The sequence below is a fragment of the Scophthalmus maximus genome, chromosome 4 (genome assembly GCF_022379125.1).
Source record: "Scophthalmus maximus strain ysfricsl-2021 chromosome 4, ASM2237912v1, whole genome shotgun sequence".
NCBI lineage: Eukaryota > Metazoa > Chordata > Actinopteri > Pleuronectiformes > Scophthalmidae > Scophthalmus > Scophthalmus maximus.
In genome coordinates, this window is record NC_061518.1 from 9,242,616 (window position 1) to 9,267,613 (window position 24,998).

Sequence of the window (24,998 nt, forward strand, 5' to 3'; positions counted from 1 at the left end):
TTTTAGACTAGTTTATTGTTTTTAAGTGGAAAGGTTCTGAAAAGGTTTTAAATCATGATATTGCCATGCCTAACATGGCAATATCATGACTTCTCTCTCCACTATCGGTGCAGTTATACATTTACAAGTAATAATTACATTTTACTAAAATACTTCCAACAGGTGTCCTTTGACACCTTTTCTTCCACAATAAAGGAATTGAAGCAGGCCAGGTTTGCAGCAGCACAGTCATCCACAGACGAGGAGTTCACATTCAAAACACCATTAACACAGATACCAAAAACAATACATTGTGTACACAATTTATTTGCTCAAAGCACTTTCCCAGGTCCCAAAATTGTAGTTAGAGCTTGACAGGATTTAAAAAACCCTAAGCCCGGTTAGAAGGCTATATGTTCGATAAGATATTTAAAGTTGCGTTTAAGTCCATTTATATAAATTAATGATGAGAAAGGGGTTTTACGATAAGAGGTACAAAACAGGTGGATTGTATGAATGCATTTAAGTGCTGCATTTGAAAACGACTTCTCATTCCAGACGTTTTACTTTATCATTTTATGAAAAATTAAACGCTACGTAGATTTGTGACCTTTCATCGCCGTTGTTACAAAGTCCCTAATTGACCTTTTGGGAAATGTAAATCGTTTTCAGCTCTTCGGGCAGGTGTCGTTGAAAGAGGACATGACGCATTCCGGAGTTGCCCATGTTGTCAGGGATTAATCAGGTCGGTTCAAAGGTCTCTTAAAATGCACAACAATAACCCTGGCGGATTTGAACGTAATTTCCATTTCGAAGATTTATTTTGCCTTCATAGTATGTAACAAGAAAAAAAACACAAAAACATAAAAAAATAAAAATCCTTAAATGCATGTGGGTGACTGGCCACGAGATGGCGCTGTCCGACCGTCGTCGAGCTGCGCACGCAGCCGCGGAGTGCAGGTAAAGTCACGGTACCGCCTCTGCCGCCGGTCCAACCAACTTGGACAACATGCCGCTTTCGAGCAAGTCGCGCCACAGCAACTTCCCCGGTGTCTGGACCTAAGCGCTCGTCTCCTCGACGGGAGCGCGACCGACGCGCGGCGCACGTCGAATGCCGGGAACCTGAAATGCGGACGTGGCGCACCTGAGGAACTGGACGCTGTTCGGAGGAACCCGCAACTTTCACAAAGAGGCATTTTTCTCTTTTTATTCGGGACTCTCCCCAGGACGCGTTGTCACAATGGGTTCGCCGTGGACGGTCGTCTGCACGTTGCTCCTGGCCTGCTGCTGTGGCTCCGGGGCCGCGAGCCCCGACAGATGCGACGAAGTGCGCAAAGTTTTCCAACTCAGGCAAATTGGACCAAACCAATTATTGCCGCTGAGTCCCAGAGCAGGTATGTCGGGGTCGCGGGTCCCTGCCTCTCAGTGGAGCTTCCTACTGTACAGACCAGCCCGTTACCCAACTTTCTCTTATAATACGTCTCATAGTGTTTCCCTCTATTTGCGTCCCCATGTGTGCTGACAGAAAGAACAGGATTTTTTTTCCTTGAAGGAATTAACTGCACAGCATCTTTGACCTGTCATTTTCTGGCTTATTGAGTTGTCTTTGTAGTTGCCCCTTCAAAACGCACCTTTTCAAAAACATTGCGTGTGATAATAACACAGACAGTTGAACATTACAGCTGTTTGAATTGCGTCTTCTTGTGGCGTTTAAATCCAGATATTCCGAGGAAATGCTGCGTGTGTCCTCGATGGCCACAAGAGTCAAACTCACACAAGTCCAATCTTCATTTGGATTTCTACCACGTTCACCCATATGTCAGCTTTGTCATACACGTTGAAATATTTAAAAATATTCTACAATATCAACACGGATTTGTTTTGGAGATAGGAGTTCCAGGTGTTTGTCAAATTCTACAGTCAATATAAGTAATATAACTTAATATCACTCAGAGTTTACTTCACTGTGCATGGCCCCCCAAAAAATAAAAAATAAAAATAAAATTGATGCTGTTTTAATTCCTGAAACTAGGAAATAAAACTGCTGAGATTACACATTGGTCGCGACAGAAGGGAACCAAACTCCACTCCTTCGGCTGGCTAAAGCAGATAAGTGGCTTGTTGGGATAAACAGGCATTACTTGGTGTAAAGTTAGGTAAACTAAGCCTCACTTAACTTTCTGAACACCCCCCCCCCCCCGTAACGTGGTTCCTCATGGTAGCGGTACACAAGACTTTGGGGAGGAATTAAGGACGTGGATATTTCATGTGTGCTGTAATTGCGTGGACCGCTCACTGCTGCCGCTGCCTGCGCTCCTCTTGGTAAAGTAAATCTGGATGGTGTTGATTACCATCCCGCCACAAACTGCTCCCTGTAAACTCCATCACTCCTTCCCGGTGCTGCTGCGAGGAAACAGATTTGATTGTCAGAAAACCCCTCAAACGCCTCCTAAACCTCTCAATAACCCCCATGATGCCATCGCGCCTCCTGCCCCTCTACTGAGCCTGCGTGGATTCAAACCTCTGTGCTTCTTCTTCGCAGAATTGCAGACCGATCAGGACTTTCTCTCTCTCTCTCTCTGCCTCCCGCAGTTTAAGCCCTGAGAAGCTCCCGATTCAGTAGCTGCTGACCCTGTAAAAGCACTCGCTACTATTTCGAGCTGCACCTCGTCGGACCTTTCTGGCAGGAGGGTCCCTCCAAGTCCAAATTCATCAGAATCTTAAGATTAAAATTGTTTCCTCGATGGATGCAGATAAGTGAGCCGAAGTACCCCCAGACAGTGAAAGAGGTCAGAGTTGATCCTGGAGCCTGATTTTAGAAGTTGTCTGCGAGTGCGGGCCTCTGAAAAAGTAACCTCCAGAAATTCCAGGAATCGCAGAGAGAGGGAGAGAGGGACGCTTCCATGTCGGACGCTGCCTGCCCGGTGAGGAGTGCCAAACAGCCTTTGGTTGAGGTCAGAACACAGCAAGTCACAAGTTCTTCACGTCAGCCAAAGAAAAGCTGTTGTCTGTGGTGTTGGAAGTGGGAATGGCTCTGGGAAGCGTTTAGGACAGAGAAGGGAGGCACGGGGCGCTTTCATGTTGTCTTATCTGGAGGAGTTTGAATTCCTCCACGTGCGCCATCGTCTGCTCCCCCCCCCCCCCCACTCTTGAACATTGTGAGGGGCTGATAGCGTCTCTGGCAGCAGCTCTGCTTGCTCTGCCTAGGCATGTCCCACAGTTTTTTTTTTTTGGTATCTTGTAAGATGTTTTGATTGCCCCGTATGTGCGCACATTGCTTACATTTGTTAGTGGTGAAAAGACATCACTTTGGTGGGGCGATAACGCTTTGACGCAGATCTTCCCTCGGGTTCTCCATGTTTTGGGTCTTCACGCACCACTGAAGCATTTAAAAAAAAAAACGTGTGTGCTGCTAGAAAAACACGAGTATTGTATGACTTTTTACTACCGCCTTAATGGCCCGTTGGTCGGTCTAACATTATAGTCCAGACTGAAATATTTCAACGTGGATTGTCATGACATTATGCACAGACATTCATTGTTCCCAGAGGATGAAGCCAAACTGACTTCAGTGACCCCCTGACTTTTCCTGTAGCGCCTCCAGCTCGTTGACATTTACTGAAACTGCGTAACAACTATTGGATACACATTGTGGCTCAGACCTCAGGAGGATTCTAGTAACCTACATCCATCTCCATCAACCTGTCCAATACTTCAGTTTATGGCAAAATACCTACTAAACTAATGATGATCTCATCTACTCTGTGTGAAGTGCTGATTAACAAAGGTTTTTCAAGCTGACACTGAAAACTAAGATTGGCCTACATGGCAGGGATTATACTATGGTGGCCCTGCCATTGTGAGTACGTGAGCATGTTGATGTAAACATGGGTTTAAAGCAGCACTGTTCCCAAGTACAGCTTCAAAACGCCGAATCTCTTGCTGATTGATGTTACAAAAAGAAAGAAAGCTGCTTGTAAGTTACCTACCGTACAGATAATACTGGAGAAATGTAGACACGCTCCCTTTTCAATACCTTTGTCAAATCCACCTGACTTATTTGTCTTTGAAATGTGTACAGGCAAGCCGAGCCCCCAAAGAGAGCATGTCCCAGTTTATGCTTGTCGTGTTTCCCAAGAATGAATGGGCAGCTATTTTGATGATGGATTAAATTGCGTGATTAATCAAAAATGCCAAACATTTGACCTTGTGCTCAAGGGGATTTTGCATGTTTCCGTTTTCTGCTGTTTCACTGACCAAATGATTATTAGAGAAAGATTAATTGATAATGAAAATAATATTTGTTGCAGCCTTAAATCTGTTTCCAAATCCAAACATAGATGGCAGCCAAAAACTACACATGTTTTTGCTTAACTTATATAAGCTGAGCCAAACCTGTGTTATTGATTATATTAAACTGTTGATGTTACTTTGTTATTTTGTGTTCTCTATCAATACCATGCATAAATATTTTTCCTATATTTAACAAAAAGAGAAAAGAAAAAAGTCATTTCACACTAACTTGATTCACACGAGCAGTTGCAACTTGATCAAATAGGTCGGAGCAGACACAATATTTATTCATCCACATGTTTGGAAGAACCTTTGAGGATTCTGGAAATTCAGAACAGAGGTAAATTATATTAAATGGCATTTCTGGGTCAGACATTGCTGGGTATTCTAAAGAGAAACAAATGGTTATCTCTGTGACTGGAATGTCACAGTAATACACGAGAGGCACAAACTGGGGCTGTCGAATCCCACGCAGGGAACACTGATCCACTCTGCTTCTTTCTTTGGTCTCATTTTAACCCTAACCTTTGTCCACGATATATTTATAGTTCATAAAATGTGATCCCAACGCCCCTCAGGTTCAGACCTTCACGTGTGCATGTCCAAGAACCTGACCTGTTGCACCAAAAAGATGGAGGAGAGGTACCAGCTGGCGGCCCGGAGAGACATCCAGAACCTGCTCCAGATGTCCAGCACCAGCCTGAAGTTTCTCATCTCACGCAATGTGGCCACTTTTCAAGGTAAGAGTCAACAGCATCGCCGTTGTACGGGTTCATCTCAAGTGGCAACTCACAGTCGCATCACACATTGGTTTGTGAACTGCTGTTTTGAAGCCTTGGTTCTGGCTTCATGGCCTGTGCAATCTTGTTTTTCTTAAAACTAGAAGTAACCATAATTAGATGACCGGGGGTGAGCCTGACTTATAGCTCAAGCACACTGCAATGAAACCATAATTTATAAAATAAACATGTTGCATTGCAAAAGACTAGAAGAAGAGTATTTACTGACGTCATAAATCAAGTCAGAAGTCCGAGTCATTTTCTCATAGACTTCTATAGAAACCAAACTTCTTTTTCCAACCCGTGGAGTCGCCCCCTGCTGGTCATTCAATAGAACACAGGTTTCAGGCACTTCTGCGATGGCTTCATTTTTCCGGACCCACGGTGCATTTTCATGCACAGTCCATGGTTGAACTACATAAGCGAGTGCTGAGTTGAGCTCTCCCTAATGTTTATGTGGATAATTGTACACATGTAGATGTTTGTTTGTACTTCTGAGTATACGCCGAGGAGTTAGGGTTTGTGTGGGTGCTATAAAAACAGTGGGTGTTTCAGTTTGTGTGTGCGCGCGCCTTCGGTGAGGCTCCACTAAAGAGTGAACAGAGTACGGTCTGTCCTCCTTGCAGATCCACCACTACAGTGTGATCATGAGACAGATTGGCGGTTCCTGTAGGAGACTCAGGAGGCCGTCTGTCGGGGTAAATGTCTATCAGGGATACTGTACTCGGGCATTTTTAGTAATTGCCTCTCTTCCTTTGCAAGGTGTTCTGATAATAGAGTAAAACACTATTATTTAGAGTACTGGTACCAAACGGTATCCATCATTGCGTTTGTTTTCAACCTCGTTCCTCAGCGATGTCCACATATCTCCATTATTTCACCCAGCGGTGACTGACATCTGGCAGGCGACGACTTGCCTCGGTCTGTTCACCGTCCCTGCCCAGTGTGGTGGGATGTTTCTCCCACTTGAGCTGTAAGCTGTCATGTGATTGCTGAAATGGGAGGCGGGCGGGGGGGGGGGCAACAAATACAGAGCTTATGACTTGAATGTACAGTCTCAGACATGTCATTAAGCCAATTCACTTTAATGACGTCTCTCGGTGTAAAGACGTGCCGTTGGCCTCCTCCTTAACTCAAATGATTTAGAGGAGAGTCTTGCGTAAGCACAGTGTTTTGGTCGCGGTTTGCAGGGGCTGTGCCCTCTTTTTTGTCATCGGACCTTTCATGTGTCTGCTCAGGTTTTTTGAAGTTGAACTTAAAAACCCTTTGCACCCATGCTGACGTTTGTGAAGAACCGGTGCCGTCAACATTGCTCGCCTCAATAAGTTGTTGGAAGTGCAGGTTTAAGTATAAGGCTGCTGCGATTATGTTTTTTCCTGTCATGAAATAATTTTCAACCTTCCCACCCTGTCTTTGGCACGCGTCCTCAAGCCTATCTGGTTTTACAGAAGACGCAAATCTTTAAAAATTACAGATATGTAAATTCACATAAAAAAACAAACAAAAAAAGGCTAAATAATTTCCTAACACTGTAGTTTTTATCAGACTCTTCTCAGAGAAGGTTTAAAATGTAATTTGTTGTTGACTGTTGTGAATGAATACATCTTTGGTATTTAGCAGTTAGGACCGCGGCCTCTGCAGCCACGACTGGCGATCACATGACGCTTGGCCCATTAAATTCTGTTGGGCTACGAGTCACGAGTGGTTAAGGATGCTATCAGCTAATTTACTGAAAACAAAGCCCAAAAACCACTTAGGCAACAAACGTAAAAATCCTTGACCCAGTACAAAAAAAACATATAGACCGCCGACTTATTTCAAGTCAGCATTGTCTCTATCTGCCATCTGCAGCCTAATGGGAATACCAAGCTTTCTTCTTCCTTTAGATAACCGAAGACCCATAGCCGAAGAGTCTTTTTTTTTTTTTTTTAATTCTGAAGGGGTATCTTTCTTTTCTGCCCTGTAAACTTCTCATCATAGTCTGTAGACTGAGTGTTTTGTTTACACGAGGCAGCAGTCAATTCAGACTGCGGGAGCTGGTCTATCTACTCACGGAGCGAGCGGCGCTCACATGGATTCATCTGTGGAATGGCAGCCAGCGAGCGCTCCTGCCAAACCAAACAGAGTCCCCGTCAACATCGGCTCTCGTCAGTCAGCAAACACTGGCAGCTGCTTCCAACGTCGACGCTGCACAATACAAGTGGCAACAGCAGTTCTCGCAATGAAAGTTGCACATTAGCGCCTCGGCGACAGAACAACTGCTCTAAATTTAACATGACGCTGTTGTGGATTGTTTTAGTTCAGTTGCAGGCCAAACTTTTGCTGCAATTATTTCCATTATTTATCAGTTTATTTATTGAATTATTGATTGGTATTCGTAATGCTGCAGAAAATGGTTGTAATTGCTACGTTACCAGCGTCTACCTTCTCAGATCCACTACCAGCATTCAAAAACCTCACTGGATACTTCCTCATGACTAATCCTTTCAGCTGCAATCCAAACATATGTGTGTGTGTGTGTGTGTGTGTGTTTGTGTGTGTGTGTGTGTGTGTGTATATATGGTGGGACAATATGCAAAGGAAAAAACTAAAAACCTTCTCCACCTGTTTAATATTTGATAGTCTTGCTTTTGAAGTAAATCTGTGCTCATGAGCACGCACGCATGCACGCACGCTCACACACACACGCACACACACACACACACACACACACACACACACACACAAACACACACGCACACACACTCCCTGTGGCTTTGTCTGACCACAGAGGTTTCAGGGGTCTTTGTCCCTATATGTGTGGGAAGCACGGAGGGACAGAAATGTCTGGCAGGTTCTTAGATCTCGACAGAGTTGAAAACGAGAGCCGTTCCACTTTTCATGCGCTGATATAAAAGACACAAGTCAAGCATTTAATCCTCCTTTTCCGCCCATGAAGTGTTCAGTTATGAATTAATATGACTGAATTGTTGAGTGCGACTGGGTTTTTGTTTTGGGTGTTTTCAGACGATAATAGAAGTGGAAAAGAGCCAACAAACTTTATTGAGCACCCTGTAAGTGAAATAGAAATTTTACATTGACTGGCTTCCCTCAGCACGTATTATTATTTTAACTTTACTCTTCTGCCTCACCACTTGTGTAGAGCACAGGAGGATAATTGACAGGAAAGTGTTGTCTTTAGGAGGTGTGTGGGCTATGAGTGTGCAGAAAAACACAACCCAGAGTTCTAGTCTCCAAGTGATTGGCAGCCTGCACTGTAATTTGAGAGACAACGCAGAACAAGCAGAGTGCATAATGCATTACGACCACAGACAGGAAGAGGGACGAGTTAAATGGGGGCAGGTTGATGTGGTCATTTGTTTTGTGCAAAGCCTTAATTAGGCATCTTTATTTGATGCAGCTGAAGGGAGACGGGATAAAGAAATTAGAAGAATGCAGATGGATAATAGAGTGAAACTCTAAGGAGACGGGACACTGAGAAATAAAAAGAACCCATAAAATGCTATTTAAAATGTTTTCTCCTGTGGGACTAGATGCGAATGTTATTGTGCTTGTAATAGATCACTGTATAAAAAACACAAACTTCAAGGGCGTCCTTCATGTAGAAAAAGAGCTAAATACTTTCAGCATAATGGGTTCACGCAAATAAATGAAAACAAGCGCTCGAGCTGTTGATTATGAGCAGAGCTTCAAAGCACAGCTCATCCCGCGGTGATGGTTCATTACGGTTTTTTTTCTGTGCCACAATATTTCAATATCGCGTCCTTACATGAACCTGACCTCTACCTTTCAAGTCATTTCACAGCCAAAACATAGCTGGGCAACTGTGGTGGGGCGGGGGGGAAGAAAAAGAATAAAGACTATGTTGATGGCACACTGTCAAGCAGACCGCCTTTGAGCTTCGCAACACATCACTTTCACCCCCCTCTTCCCGCTCCTGGCCTGTCAGTAAGCCTCTCAGGGCGGCATGTTTTCATTCACCGGTTGTGAGGTTCCTGCACATCGTCCACACAATGCACAAATATGCAGCCTGCTGAGCGGGGCTTCAGGGGAGACCTTTCTTCATCCTGCGCAGGTTTGTCTTAGATCCATGGCAACCGACCTGTGCAATCCCAGCGTCCCGTAGGGCGGGAGTCAAATAAAACTCCAACAGAACCCACTATGAATCAGCTGTTGAGATGCCTGAGAGAGAGGGTCTGAGGAGGGCCACTGAAATCCCGGCGAAATGGTCCGAGATCAGCAGATCACAGGGATGCCTTCCCCCGGCACAAGCTTTCATCTGAGGAACTGTTTGAAAAGCCATGTATTGCCTTGTGCTGACTGCAGAACTGAAGGATACTCCAGCTTCTGTAAATAAGACAATCAGTGCTGCTCCCTGCGTGTTGTAAGGAGGGAAGGATTTTTTTATAACCTGGTGCTGAGGCAGTGAGTCACAGTCCAACTGAACACAGATTCAGTCACAACTTTGAAGTGTGCTTGCACTCTGAGCAGGAATAAAGCTTGAATTATGTTAAATTTTTTCATGTATATAGATTACATACACGTGGCCATAAATATTCATAAAAATATGAACTGTTGATCAGCCATTTTGAACATTTCTTCTTATGAACCTTTAAAAGAACAGTTCACTATTTTGAGAAGTAGGTGTCAGAGGAAAAGATCGTTACCCATCTCACATCTGTTTATTGAATATGAAGCTGTAGCTGTCACTTGAAAATGTGTGTACGGATTAAACACATTTAGGTGATTTCCCTGTTTCGCGCCTTCCTTCTAAACCAAGATAATATACTTCTTGCTCAATACAGTTCAATACAAATCAATCTTCTTCTGCAAAATATCTAAAACCAAAACAAAATGACTCAAGAGCAAAAAAAAGACAGACAGATTCAGCCCAAACTTAAAAAGCTGAATGGCTGTCAGTATTTCATCAGAACATAGGCAGACATTTGAAGAAACAGGACACTGTGAAAAAAGATTGACAGGCGATGGTGATATATGTATTTAAATCGTATAATTCATCTCTCAAAGCCAATATTATGTGACCACTTGATGAGAAAGTTGAAACAGGCTCTTACACATTTAATGCCACGGTTTCTTGAACGTCTACGATATGAAGCTGTCGTGACCATTAACACTCTGTGGCTTGTGGGCCTCCCTACAGTCAATATATCATTTTGGTTTCTAGCTTGGGAAGAAAAGAAAAAAAAGAGATTCCTAGTCAACATGAGGCACAACTATCCAGCAGAAGCAGTCAGTCAGCCTGTGCTGCTTTTTAATTGGCATTGCTTCTAATTGTGAGTTTCTGCTCTGTCAGGAGCACAAGTGGTGCTGACGTGTGTCACAGGAGCGAGTGCTGGTGTCGCCGAAGTGGAACGCTATAGCCCGTTGTGCTCTGGATTTGCTATTTGCACCCATAATTGCAAATTGTGTTTCTGTTTACCAGCCTTTAAAGGATCCACTGCACACGAAAAGGCAAAAGGAGCCACAGTTGAAAGGCGGCGGCAGCTTGGGAGAGGAGACTGCAATCAGTTGTCAAATTAGTCCAACGCACTCTGTGTGCCGAGGAGGTCTGAGTGAGGCAAGGTGGGGGTTGTTTTGATCGCTGCTTATTAGACACATGATGTTTCAAAGTTTCTTTTTTTTACTTTTGGTAGAGTTTCTATTTCAGTGCATAAATTCTGGTTTGGTGAAGTCCAGTAAAGTCCGCTCTCAGTCGGTTAACGCCCTGACCATACAACCACAACATCCTGGGTTTGAATCCTTTAAAAGAATGTTTTTGAATTGATCGAGGAAAACAGAAGAAGAAATGATAATGATACAATAGCCGGTCAGCAAGTTAAACTATTGGCCTTTTGTAGATATAAGTAGAGATGAAAATTACATTTCGGGACACTCGGCATTGTATAACTCGACACATCGGCCATGACAGAACTTATTGGTCACAAGCAAATATCAGAGAGGACGGGGAAGCCAGCTGAGAGTGCCGTGTGATGGGAGATTGAAAAACAGCATTTCAGCCATTCTTCAATTAGTCCAGTTTGTTCATAAATTGATTATTTACCTTAAGAAGCAGGGGAATCTCATCAACCCATCACAGATCACTTAATCCATCAGGTTTCTACGGAAGAATTCAAAATCACAACAATTGAAGTTGAATGGACAGAATTTAGTTTACACATTTCTCATTCAAATCTGAATGAATCTTGGGTAGATGGTTTGTTTTTTGTTTCGTGAGATCTTGCTTCCCAGTCTCAAAATGTCTTGTTGACAAAACCCATACTATACACTAACCAGCCCACAGACTTATCTATTCGCACATTCAAATACATATGAGCGAATTTCGTGACTTGTCGAATGTGATTTTTGGGAAAAAAGTATGTTGTTTTGGGAAAGGCTGGTATGAGTCTTCAAGCCTTTCTAGAAACCCCCAGAGGCAAGGCTTGATTACCATTAGGGGAATGCGCCTTGAGATCCCGAGGGCATATATTCATTAATTGCATATTTATTTGGGCCTTGCATTATTACCAATTTTGTCAACTTGGCTTGTGTCAAAATTTACAATTTTCTTGAACCAAATTATCACAAACCCAGTGTCTCCTGATACATGAAGCGGTTTGACATATGTACAATGATGGACATTAACTCAGTTTGTGTAGAAAACACAAAAACAATCAAAACCCAACTTGTATTTGTGGGGGACTTTTAAAGCTCATATCCACAGTAGTTTATGTTAGACCCTTATTTTGTCAATCTGTATTGTCAAGTGGGTGAAACCAGCAGGTGGGTCACTGAATTCAGTTTAATTATCAGTCAGGTTTGTCAAGTTGCACCTGTCTGGTTTACGATGGCAATATATCAAACTACATCACTTAAATACATATAATATTAGTACCCACCTCACCTTTTTGACATTTTTTCTATGTGTTCTACTATTGAAAGGGGGTAATTTGACCTAAACACAGGGTGTAGTCTGTTTAAGTGAAATGGTTCTTTGTTTAATGTGTGTAAGTGCCAGCTTTGACATAAACAATACTTTGGGTTGTCTCACTCCCATTGCTGACATGTTGCTTCAGCAGTCTGAACGCCTGAACACATTTTCTTGTGTAGCTGCTTTAATATTTGAGTGTGATTATCAGGCTGCTCTTCAAGTGATTTTGTGCAAAGCATTGCTCTAAAAGCATCGCTGGCGGAGCCGCCACACTTACCTAAGTGCTCCTTTGCAATCCGCATTTGTCCAAAAAATTCAAGTTCAAAACAATAATTTCTTTCCAAGGACAGATACTGTGCTGCGAGCAGCCCTGAACGGAACTGCATCACTGACTACAGTAAGACCGTGTTCCCTTCCAGTAAAGTTTCTATGTTGGTCACAAATTGGCCCCTTGCCTCAGTCAGGGAAAATATGCGGCTTTTTATAGGACTCTGCATTTTAGCGTCTATTGTCTTGAAAATTAACATTCCTCATGTTACAGTCCCCTCAAGAAACAACAGGCTGGCTCACATAGCAGCTGGTTTTTGTTTTATTGTGTCAAAAATAGTTTCTGGTTACTGGAGAAAAAAAAATTCTACAATGAATGAGATATGAGTCAAAGGAACGCATTACAAACAAATATATTTTGTAGTTTGCCAGTTGCTGCAACATGGCAGTTGGTGTCTCTCTCTTAAAAAAGATTGGAGGTTATCCACAAAATACCATCTTGGTGGCATATTTGGAGACCTTTTAAAGCTGTTTTTAGCCGCACCAGTGGCATGACCGTAGGGATGTCGACCTCTGTGTGTCAGCTGGTCATTCGGTCCACCACGTTGGTCCAGACTCCAGACTGAAATATCTTAATAACTGTTGGATGGAACGGAGCCTAGAGGAGGCATCCTATTGACTTTGTCAGTCCCCTGGCTGCAGGGTACAAGTTTTCACATATCCTGTGAATATCTCAACATGTACTGGATTAGCAGAAACCTTTGCACAGCCACTGTATATATGGATCGTGCATGATGAACAACTTTGTTGATCCGCTGACTTTATAGTGCCACCACAAAGTTGACAGTTGTGGTTTTGAGGGAAATGTTCTCTGCTGTTATAGGTTTGCGTTGTCATTAAATTTGGGGAACACATCCAAGAACCCCTCTCGGAAAGAAAGAACCGAGAACTTGGTCATCCTGTAACTTCTCATTCAGCACCATCTGTCGATATTTAAATGTTAAGGTCAATACACTCCTGGGGTGCGATTCATTTGCTCGTCAGTGTTATTTTGTACTATTGTTTTTGTCATGAACACAATATGCAAATGCAAAAAAATAGAAAAGCAACATTATTTTTGTTTAGCTTTTGCACCATGAATAAAACCGCCAACAACTCATTGGATACTATAGTAGCTTTGGCTGTACAGCAACTAACCTCAGCCAGACTGCCAGACACTGCTCTGAGTCAATAAGATCCTAGTATTGTCCTCAGCCTCCTCAGATGGAATAGAAAAGAATAGCAACCCAGACAACAGTTATAGAGATTATTATGTGAGAACCTGGAGCCCTGGTAGAGCTTCATCGTCCATCTTCTCTTCCTTGTAAATTGGGATGTACCCAACATCTCTGCTTTTGTCGAGTCAGCAGGACGGGATCCTCATCACAGGATGATGTTGAATGTGTCATTCTTTCTTAAGAATGACCTAGTGCAAATCCATTTCAGCCTTATATCGCAACAAGTGTCGCACCTATTACAAATTCACATCACTGACCGGATGAATAGTTTTGGAGGAGAGTGTTTCACATTTTTGATGTTGTTTATTCATCACAAACCTGGTGTTAAGGAGGCTTCTTGTCTTTCCACCTGGACTTAGAGGTTTTTGTGAAGCATAAAAAGCCATGAGTGTGCATGAAAGGTGTTGAGGCTTGAATTTGAGTGACAATAGTAATTGTCAAAAGTGAGATGAATACTTACATAAATCGAGTGTACAAAATTTTGGCCGGATTTGTTTGAAGATTTCATAGGTAGATTCTCACAGCTGGCCTTCTAACCTGCTCTCTGCTCCTTTGTGTGGGACCCTCTTTGTCCACCGGGTCTACAGCCATACCGTCTTTGTTGTTACTCTTACGACAGAGTGTGTGTGTGTGTGTGTGTGTGTGTGTGCTTGCGCATGTGTGTCAGCCAATGCAGGGGCCTCTCCTCGAGATTCCCACAGAATTTGGGCTTGGCTTTGTGATTCGAGGCTGGACAGTTGATCCAGGGGAGGACAGAGAGTGAAAAAGAATGCGAAGAAGAAGAATGAACGACTGATGGAGAGAGAGTTGGGCGGATGCCAGGTTCTATTGAAAGTCTTTGCACAGTGTTTGAAGTCAGAGGATGAGGATTTAGAGGGAAGCAGGATTATTCAGAGTCAATACCCCTCAATAATCCGGCCGTTCGTTCTGCTGCAAAGCGGTCAGACTGTTTCCACGCTAGCGAACGCAACACATTTTCTGATCTTGTTATCGATCTCGGTGCTTACAAGAGTAGGTCAACATTTTGTGTCATTTGCTCATATGCGCTTCTGGTAGAGAGGCTGCATCCAACTGCTGTTAGTCTTTCATAAACACTGGAAACAGGGAAATCTCTAGCTTGGCTCCCCTCAAACAATGATAAAAAGATGGATGACGTGACAGTTCCCCACAAGTGAAGCCATAAAATTAAATCGCCCCCTGGTGGCTGGATGGAGTATATGTCATAAACTCCGCCCCCTCCATCTTAGCAGATGGCCCATAAGTAGCTTGTTAATTTCAAAAAAAAAAAAATTCAGTTCTTCTGATGAAGTGTTTGAACTGTCCACTGCTGATTATGGTCCCAGGCTGCTTTGGCATCTGACAGATTGGTGTTCAAGAGTTGTCCATCAGACTTTATACCAAAATAAAAATAATGCTGCAGCACTGCAGTTGATATGAGACCCTCTCTCAGCATCCCCAACTCTGACTGACTTCCAGCATCCCTGATACACATGCACCCTGACTTTCATGTCTTACACACACACACACACACACACATATAGTCTACACACACTGCACTGTAGCCACTCACTGCATAGAACCCTAAAAATACACACACTTGTCAGCACTTTACATTGTTTGTCTCCCGCGTGCCCGTTTGAAATGGAGATTTGTGGCTGCCGGGTGTTGTCTTGGGGCCATTTTCTAGGTTAGATGACAATGCCTACTGCTAAACAAGAACTGTATCTTTATGCCAGACATACAGTTTCTTTTCTCCCTTTTACAGAGTTGCATAGTGTTGAGCTGTGTGGAGTCCAGCAGAGTAATATTATTCCAGTGTGATGTTTGTGTAGCAGAGCTGACTGTGCAGCTAAAAAAAAAAAGAAAGTGCAACAGTTTGCAATGAACAGCAAAGACTGAGCTCACACTCAGAGCTTTCCTTCCAAAACTATGTTACTTTGATTTGGTGGTATGTTAAGTGAACGGATCAGACCATAATAGGTGCTTTTTCTGGAAGTAGCCCTCAAGTTTAACCAGCCATTCTTTAAATAATCTAAGCGTCAAACTCGGGGGCGAACCAGACACAAGTTGGGCTGTTCTCTGAGTACATCATAACATTTGACAAAAAATTGCATCCTAAACCTGATACCGGGAGGAAACTGCAAGGATGGTTTCAGCACAAACTCACTGCTGTTTTCATGAAAACATCAGTGTCTCTCCCCGCCCCCCCCTAGCCCACCCCAGCTCACTTGGTCCTTTGGCATGTTTCTCTGGATTGTGCGTCTCTGTTTCTCTGCAGTTGTCCAGAGAAGAGAAATCACTACTTCTGTCAGTCTGATGGAAGGAAGTATTTCCTAAGTAAGGAAGGAGTCTCCAGGGATTAGGCTGCATGTAGTCGTCTGGGCGATGAAATCCTAAACACAGCAACACACCAAGGCCCACTGTCTACTCCCACTCTCCCCTCTTCCTCTCTTCCCCCTCATCCTGTCCTTCTCCCCTACATGGCATGAGATATAATGGCATAATTGTCCTGCTTATCACTGGTATCCTGGCATGAGTTACAAATGAATGAGTTGTTTTTACTGCTGAGAGTCCAACATCCAATGACCTGTTCTGCACTGCCTATAGATCTGTTTTATATAAATGTTTTAAATTCCTCCTCTGTTTTGATAAGTTTATGATTCTCTCACATTCTGACTATCTTTGGGGTTTGGAATGTTTGTAGGACAAAATCTTGTACTTTTGTAATTTTTTGTTGCTGTTCACTATCCTTTAGAATGATTCATTTATTTATTGAAAAAAAAAAAAGATAAGTCAGTGCAGCAATGTTCCTGTGGGTATGATTAAGGGGGATTTATCAGCAGATATTAGATATGAGATTTATAATTCTGTTTTTGATGTTGTATTTTGACCTGAAACTAAGAATTGTTGTGTTGTGCCATTTATCTAAATCAGGAGCAAGTTTTCTTCCACAAGGTCTGCCATGTTGTACTGCCATGTTTGTACAGGAGCCTAGAACAGACAAATCGAACACTGACTCTACAGAGGGCCTTTCACGTTGTTATGGTACCTGGAGGCCACCGTAGGTTCTTGTAGATTTTGAGAATAAAGTGGACATATTACAAGGCTAGAGTCAAAATACCACATTTCAGGCCTTGTGTCATTTCAGAGGGGGAATATCAGAAGATCAGTCTGCCGCCTGCGTTAAAATGAGGAATCGTTGTGTAGGAGGAAATGGCTCATGCATTATTATACTTTTCCTAATATTTTTATTATGACTATGTTTCTCATTACATTTCAACTTTATTCTGGGTATATTAGGACATTATTCTCGAAATCACTGAATTTTTTCTTCAATATGGCCGTAATACTCCATCGTACTACACTAGAAGGATAGGGTAAGGCGAGGGTTGTTCAATCGGTTGCAAATTGCAAACTCACCGCGAGATGTCACACGCAAATTTCGGCTATCCTGGATTTTACAATTATTAAAATAATTTCACTGACCTCCGGTCTCATCACATTTCCATCAAAGTGTAAATCTGTCGCTGTGAACGCGGATCAAAGTTTATATATTAAAACAGTTCTTATCATAGCGACAACAACCACAGTTCTGTTTTACCAGTTTTGCTCGCCGGTCAAATTACACATCTTACCCCTGTCAACCCTTGAAGCTAATGTTCCATATCATCTTTTTTAAGAAATCTAATGTAATTACTCAGTCCAATAGAGTAATCACCGTCTCGCTGTGCGCATTAGCCCCACGACGGAGGCTCATGACAGCCCCCTCAGCTCGTTCACCGGCGTCTAACAGCTCCCCGAGGCCTGCCGCAGGAAAACCCTCAGCAGGCCTCAGACAGAGCCACCTTTGAAAGCTAATGAAAGCTTTACTATCATATTATTATTTTTCACTCCGGCTCTTTTAAAACTGCAGCAGCTCAGTCGCCTCCTTTTTTTCTGTCTGGGTTCCTACACGCTCTGAAAATCTTTAATGTTTGTTAAACCTGACTGTGTTTCTACATGTGCCGCATGTGTGAAAGGATGTTTCACGCACGCACGCACACGCACACACAGACACACGCACACACACACACACACACACACACACAGACACACACGCACACACACACACACACACACACACACACACACACACACACACACACACAGACACACACGCACACACACACACACACACACACACACACACACACACACACACACACACACACACACACACACTTCTCTATGACCCTCTCTGCTGCTTTTCCTGAACGGCATATTAAAGGCCGTGTTCACAGCAGAGCTCTGTGCTCTTTGAAGTGTTCGAGAGCCGCAACAGATCCTCAAATATTGACTTTTAAGCCTTTTGGAGGTAATGGAGAGCAACAGAGAGAAAGAGAGGGGAGGAAAAGGTAGATGCAGAGATAGACGGAGGCAGAGGCAATTGTCTTTTGTTGTACTTCAGCTGGGTGCTGTGAGATTTATGACAGGAGGGCTGCATTTGTGCCGGATAAATTTGTGTTTGTCAACCGTTAATATGTGTATTTATGGAGGGGCGTGTTTATTGATGGGAAGGAGGAAGTACACAGAGAGATAAAGGCTGATGGGAAGCTGAACCTGACTCCAGGCAAAATAGATTAAAATGACTCATGGTCGTAATGTTCCTTTTCCTATGCTTTATTCTCTCATTCCTCTCCTCTCCTCCACCCCCCTCCGTCCTTCTGTGAATAACCCAGATCCAGAGCACACTTCTCTGTAACACCTCTGAGCACACGACTGTTTTCAGTTCTAAAACAATGCCTCCTTTATTGAAACTGAAGACAGGGAGGGGAGGGGGAACGAAAACATCCACAGGGCTTTTTCACATTTTCGCAGGAACCCTTTTCTTCCCTCTGCTGTCTGCGGGTCAGAGTGGTCACCGTCAGTCCCAGAGACCGAAACCTGTGTGCAGGAGCATTTTGAAACGGGACTGTGTTCGGCATGGTCTTTCCCCCTCTTTGTGCATCTCTTCCTGGCCCCGTACAAAACATGCTTGCACACGCCTCGACGCACACAAACACATACATGAAAAGGCCCAGTTTTTACTCTGTGGTTTGTTTGTAGATCAGAGCGGGTCAGGTACACTGGGCTCCCTCAGCCCCTCTGAGGAACACTTTGTGCTTCACCTCAATCTCCAGCTAAATCGGGACAGCCTGCCAGGCCGCGTGCGTGCGTGCGTGCGTGCGTGCGTGCGTGTTTGTACGATACTGCTGTCACGATGCCAAATCTGATCATTTGCCTTATCTGTTGTTGTTGTTTTATTTTTGTCTCCAGTCGTTCCACGTGTTCATTTGCCCTCTGAGCAGCCTGCCCGTGTAGACGTAGCCAGGTGTGGCTGTCGGACACGTCCTCAGCTCAGACCTGGAGCGGAGCAAACAGAGCTGCCTGCTCTCCCTCGCAATCGAACACGCTCGTGCGGAAATTTGTCATAGCAAAAAAAAAGAAGCTCAAATAAGGTTATTTTAAAATGCTTATCACAACCCCGACAGCCCCGAATTCGGTGGGTTTTGGTGAATAAGTGCTTTGATGTTGTAAGTGTTGTCTGGTTCTTTCTCGAGATTAGAGGCAGGTTTATTTTTTGGCATTGTGTGTGCAGCAACTTTAAGAGTCTGGGAGTTTGCTGGGATCGCTCAGTACCAGACCGGCCCGGTTTACAGCCTCAGAGGAAGGTATTAAAACTAGACATGATTTATTTCCAGGTGAATCTGAAGCAAATTTTCACATATTTTTAGAAACAGTGTTTGTAGACAGAGGCAAAGTTCTTCTCTCTGCTCAATATTGTCATATGTTTCATGTGATGTGCACATTCTAGTGAGAATGGAGACAGTATTCAATTTGCTGAATTCCCCTCAATTGCAAGCAAAACCTGGAGTCTTTGAGTCAGCACACGGCCGATCAGGTGAACGTACAAAAATGTGATTTAAAAAAATGTGTTGACAGTCAGGCACAAAACTCTACTTATATGGAAAACAAATGAACCGTTTATGGGTCTGAAGGGAGTTGTGCAAAAGACATGCTGGGAATTTAATCTTGCGAAAATCACGAAAATTTGAACACGTTCCTGTGCCTGTAGCTCTGCACTGTGTCGGAAGAAGATCGGAGAGTCTTTCCTCTGCATCTTTACGGAGCTTTGTATCAATCACTTTTAGCTAACACAAACATTGGTGCAGATTATGATCTCAACAAACTCAGTCCTGAAACAACAAAGTGTGCGGGGGCTCTTTTTTTTCGTCCTCTAATATGCCACAATTAAGACATAGCTTTCTGTTGACAGTACCGACTGTGCCACCCTGTAAGTCATCGACTTTCATTGTGTCTGGGACGAGCCGAACCCGCAAGAGCCACTGACTCATCCTCCCTCGACGGAGAATGGCCTTTTTACTGGAGCCTATCAGATGTCACCGGGCTCCTCTGTTGTGGTCACAGCCATTCACAGCGGATGAATCACATTAGTAAACAACATCTTTGCGCTGAGGTCAGCTGGCGGCGTTTGAGCTCTCTGAACCTGGAGGCATGGAAATCTTCAAAGGAACATACTGCTGCTGTGTAACATTTAAAGATGCACTCTGCCTAATCTGTGTGTGTGTGTGTGTGTGTGTGTGTGTGTGTGTGTGTGTGTGTGTGTGTGTGTGTGTGTGTGAGAGAGAGCAGGAGCTTTTGTTTTGTTGTCCGTTTGGATCTTCAACTACAAATCATCTTATTTCTCATCCCATGAGCAGATTGATCTTTTTTTTCCTCAATGACACGTCTATGAATAAACAAGTTTATTTATATAACGCCATTCAGACACAGAGCAATTTACAAAGGCACAGAAATACACAGAAATAAGACACTACAGACATCAAAAATTAGACAGAAGAACATTGAAAATACATTTAAAAGACAATAAAACAAAGGAATTCAAAGCTTTACAGGGCATCGGATAATTAAAAACACTTGTGACAAAACAACAAGAGCACATTCAAATTGCAATAAAAAAAAAAGCCAATAAAAACAAAAGCGAAACAAGACGAGTGAAACCAAGTAAAGATTGAAAGAGGTCACGTATGCAATTCATTGGTGAGCTGAAGCAAACAATAGTGTTCGACAGACACGAGACGGTTTAGACCTCAGGTATTCAGGCAGCCTGTTCCGCAGGTGGGTCGCTCGGTTTTTGATTCTCTGAGTAAACATGTCTCAGACGACCCGAGGGGTCTAACTGCTTCATAACATACAAGTGAATCAGACGGGAAGATGCTTGGTTGACACCTTTAACAAAACAAGGATAACTAACACACAGAGAGAGGAGCATATGTGTCATGTGATATTTTAGTCTTAACAGGCGATGGGGGATTAAATGGGAATGTGGGCAAATCTGCCACTTTAGGGCTGTTTTTATATTTCCTACAAAAAAAGATATATACATAGATATATATATATATATATATTTATATATGGGTGAAGCAGGACGAAAACATAATAACATAGAAACATAACATATAGACAGACATGCTACAGATATGCTGCTAAACTACGGAATAACCAATGGCTTTTTTGTTTTTTTTTACAGATTGTTTTTTAACTTTACTGGAAGTGGGGAGAGAAAAAGAGCTTTTACCAAAGTACAAAATAAAAATCCAGATCTAGCGTTGCTTATCGAGATGTTGGGCCGTGACACGCGAGTATTCAATTTGAACAGGCTCCTCAGCATCACGCGTCCTATTCTCTCTCTAAGTGCATATTAAGAATTAGAAACGTCCCCCTCTGGTGGTGAAAACAACACCCCGCATTTCCTTATCAGTTCACATCTCCACAACCCGTGCTGGTTAGTTTCCATGCCGATTAACAGTTGTTGTATCTGTCCGTCAAAATATCACTGTTGCCTCCTAAAGCCGTCGGATACAGTGGGGTGAACAGGGAGAGAGAGAGACGGCGTGATCGGGTGATTTAAAGAAAAAAAAACAACCTTTAGTGCGAATTGCCACAAGGCCTGACCTCAAGTGTTACTCATCACTCGGTTAGCTACCCCTGTCACAGTTAACCAGATCATCCCACTTTAAAGAAAATGAGAAATGCGGCAATTATGGGCGAAAGGAAGAAAATGGGATCAAATTTAAAAGCCTTTTAGACATGGAGAAAAGCTCAGCTGCTGAGGAATTCAACTAAAAGGGCTCTGCAATCGGTAATATAATAGCCAATGTATTTGGATGATAGCCAGCAGTATACCCGAGGTTTCAAGCATTAATTGTTCATCTGTCAGAATCTATTCACCGTGCTAGCAGGCGACGGAGCAGGTTGATGGGTGGCGTGTTGTAATGGCTCCTTTTTTTTTTTAGTTGCTCTAAAGGATGCACACGATGGATTGAAACCGCATATTCTTACTTAATAATAGTCATGAGTGGACTCATCAAAACTTATTTCTTCTTTTATTTCATTTAATGTTTATGTTTAGTTTTTTTTCTTCAAATTCCATACTTTCAAAAAAAAAGAGTACTTGTACTTAAAGCCTCATAGATACAAGAATGTTTTGTCTTGTGTTTATGCTATTTTATCGCTGTGGGCCCTCACTGGGTGGGCGAGCAGGGAACCAGGCCCACAGCTGGTAATGGTTTTCCACTACTCTGCATAAAAAACAAATAAGTGAAACATAATTCCAAAACAGATAACACAGCCTTGTTTTGCTGTTGAAAATACTATGTGATAAATATATGTATTTTTTCAAAGCAAAAAAACTAACTCTGTGATGAATAACATAACAATAAGTGGACCCTATTTGTTGTGTACAAATCACTAAATGTATCATATTTAATAAAATTTCTGGCTATTTACAAAGATAGAAAAATGTTATCAAGACTCAGATTATCTGTGAAGATCTAACTCCCATTAAACATATATATATAATAATATTATATACATGCAAACACAGCCACCGTGTGTCCAGCTGCTGTGGTTAATTGAAGCGGACAGGACAGTGTTTTCAGCCTCTTCTCTGCGTTCATGTCTGCGCTCCTCTTATCAGCGGGGTCATTGACACTCGGAACACAACAACAAGCATGGTGTGGGGGAAAAAAAACCTCATTTTAAATATAAGGAATTGGAAAGTTTGCAAGAAATAAAGAATGTGTAGTGAACAAAAAGTCAGATAGACTGTTCAAACGTGCTTTCGCCTTAGTTATTTCTTATCTTCAAACCTGCGTCCGGTGCGTATGTACACATCCAGCAGACCTGGAGTAACCTTCTCCTTCATTTGGACCCATGCGTCTGGTCACCTGATGAATTAGGTCCAATATTCACTCGCCTCTCTTTTGGTCTCCACCAACTCCAGAGGGAACTACATGTACCTTATGTCTCCACTATGTTTAACAGCTAGTTCCTAACGTTATTTGTCTGTCATTTGGTGCAAGTGCAGCGGGTTTATCGGGGCCACGTGCTGCTCCGGAAAGCAAGGTTGACGATAGCGGTGAAAGAGTAAGCCAAAAAGAGTAAAGTTGTTGAACAAAAACAAGGAGCTGGAAGACACTGAGACGCTCAGTCGAGCTAAGGGAATCTGGATTCAGGTCGATCATTTGCGGTGAGTTTATCCCCATGAAGCTGTTTTCAGACATCGACTCCGGCAACTGTCCGGCAAAAATTGGGGTCTGGACATTATCTGGAGTTTGCCTTTCGCATCTGAAGTACGCAGCTTGAGATCGTGCGAGTTAGAGGAACAATCAGGCGATGGTTGGTGCCTGGGTGGAGCGCTCACTCGCTCACTGTGAATCTCCCGGAGATCATCCTGCTGTATTCTCACACGGGCTCACTCGGATATTTTCCAGAAATTTCTCAAGGGGGCCGGCAGGAAATGTTTTTAGGAAAATCTGCTGAGCGACATTTGCGTGCCCACGCACAGCCCCTCCGGCCGGGTTCGTTCAGGCAAATGTCCGGACTTCAGTGCATGTCTGACAGCAGCTGGAGTGACGCCGTTCACTTCACAACCATTCGATCCATTATTGGAATGACTTTAAAAAAAGAAACATGCTTGACCTGTTTCAAAATGCGAACAGTGCATGAGATAAAGTAGTCTTAAATATTCTGTCTCAAGCCGGTAAAATATATACTTTCCTTCTCATCCTCCTGCTTTTAACTCTGCTTCTTCGCTCCCTTTCTTCCTGTCCCTGGGTTATTTCTGTCCTCAGGCTTGCCCAGAAGCTTGGCCGTAGGTCTGAGCCTCACAGCTTCACGCTCTCTTTCGAGAAGTATAATGTCATAAACACTGCCTGAGCATCTCTGTGTGGGTGTTCCTCTAATAACGCAGATTTATTTAGACAGCGAAGTCACTGATCAGCTTCTCATCTATGCCTTTTCACGTTTGCCAACGTGTACCTAATAATGGAAGAAATCGGTAAGGGAACTTTATGACAAGATTTACCTTCTGGGAAACGGAAGAAGCGGATTAAACGGAGACAAATCTGTTTACTGCACATATTTTCGTTATGTGGTCTGACATGGGATTCATTAACCCCATAATCTAAGGCGGTCACCCCCCCAGAAGCACGTGCTGTAATCCCGGTGGGACTCTTCATAACTCAGCCATCTCTGATTCATGCACCCCACGGCTGCAGGAATCGTGAACTGTACTCCACATGCACATATTTCTTCCTCTCTCTCTCTGTAGCTCTGCCCGTCTGGACACCATCTGTCATTTACACAGACAGACACACAGAGACACAGACAGCTTCCTCACTTCACTTTCAGCTGTCACTGTTGTCGTCGCCGTTCTCGAGTCATCCTCTGTTTTTTTTTCCGTGCCGTTCTCTGACCAGAGTCGTCTCTGTGTAGGAGGTGCAGCCTTCTTTCTCATCCACGCATGAGCACACATCTTTAAGTCTCGGATCTTGTTAGAGAATACAGAAGACTTGCGATCACATTCGGTCCCTGGTGCCTCTGTGTTAAACGCTGCCTGTGGGCATGTCAGACCCTTGTGTCTGCCCCCCCCCCCCTCTCCAGGGAGCTTTCGGTCAGACTTTCCGTGTCGGTGCATATTGTACAGCACTTGATGGTCTAAGCCCTCACCCATCACACTGGTTACCTAAACCCCCCACCACCCCAGCCCCTGAGACTCTCAGCTCCAGGCCCTCACCCTGACCGTTGCCTCACACCTCATGACGAGCACATGATGTGAGAGTGGCCGTGGCTCCGGTATTAGCTGAGAAAAAAAAAACAGAGAAGTGAGAGAATGGGATAAAGACGAGCTCTCTGCACTGGGTGAAGCATTTTTCCATTGTGCTGAGTTCATTCCTTCACGTCTGCAACAAAACATGCACAATTTATCATATTCTAATATCATGTTTCAGGGAAATCACACTGTAATGTGTAGTCATGTGATATTTGTGTTACTGCTGTGCTGTCAAAAATGTATGACATTTATTTAAAAACTAAAAAGTAATTAATGAAATATTGTATAGGTCATTTTAAAATATCTTTTAATCATACATG

General features: G+C 43.2%; 1 protein-coding gene across 1 annotated transcript in view; it reads left to right on the plus strand.

Moving 5' to 3' along the window:
• The first annotated feature begins 960 nt into the window (after positions 1-960).
• gpc5a (glypican 5a) overlaps positions 961-24,998 on the plus strand; it is a 108,964-nt gene continuing 84,926 nt past the window's right edge. Inside the window, exons 1-2 of the mRNA XM_035628719.2 lie at positions 961-1,373; positions 4,851-5,012. Coding sequence (XP_035484612.2) covers positions 1,220-1,373; positions 4,851-5,012 — 316 coding nt within the window. The 5' untranslated portion in view covers positions 961-1,219. The remainder of the gene's footprint in view (positions 1,374-4,850; positions 5,013-24,998) is intronic.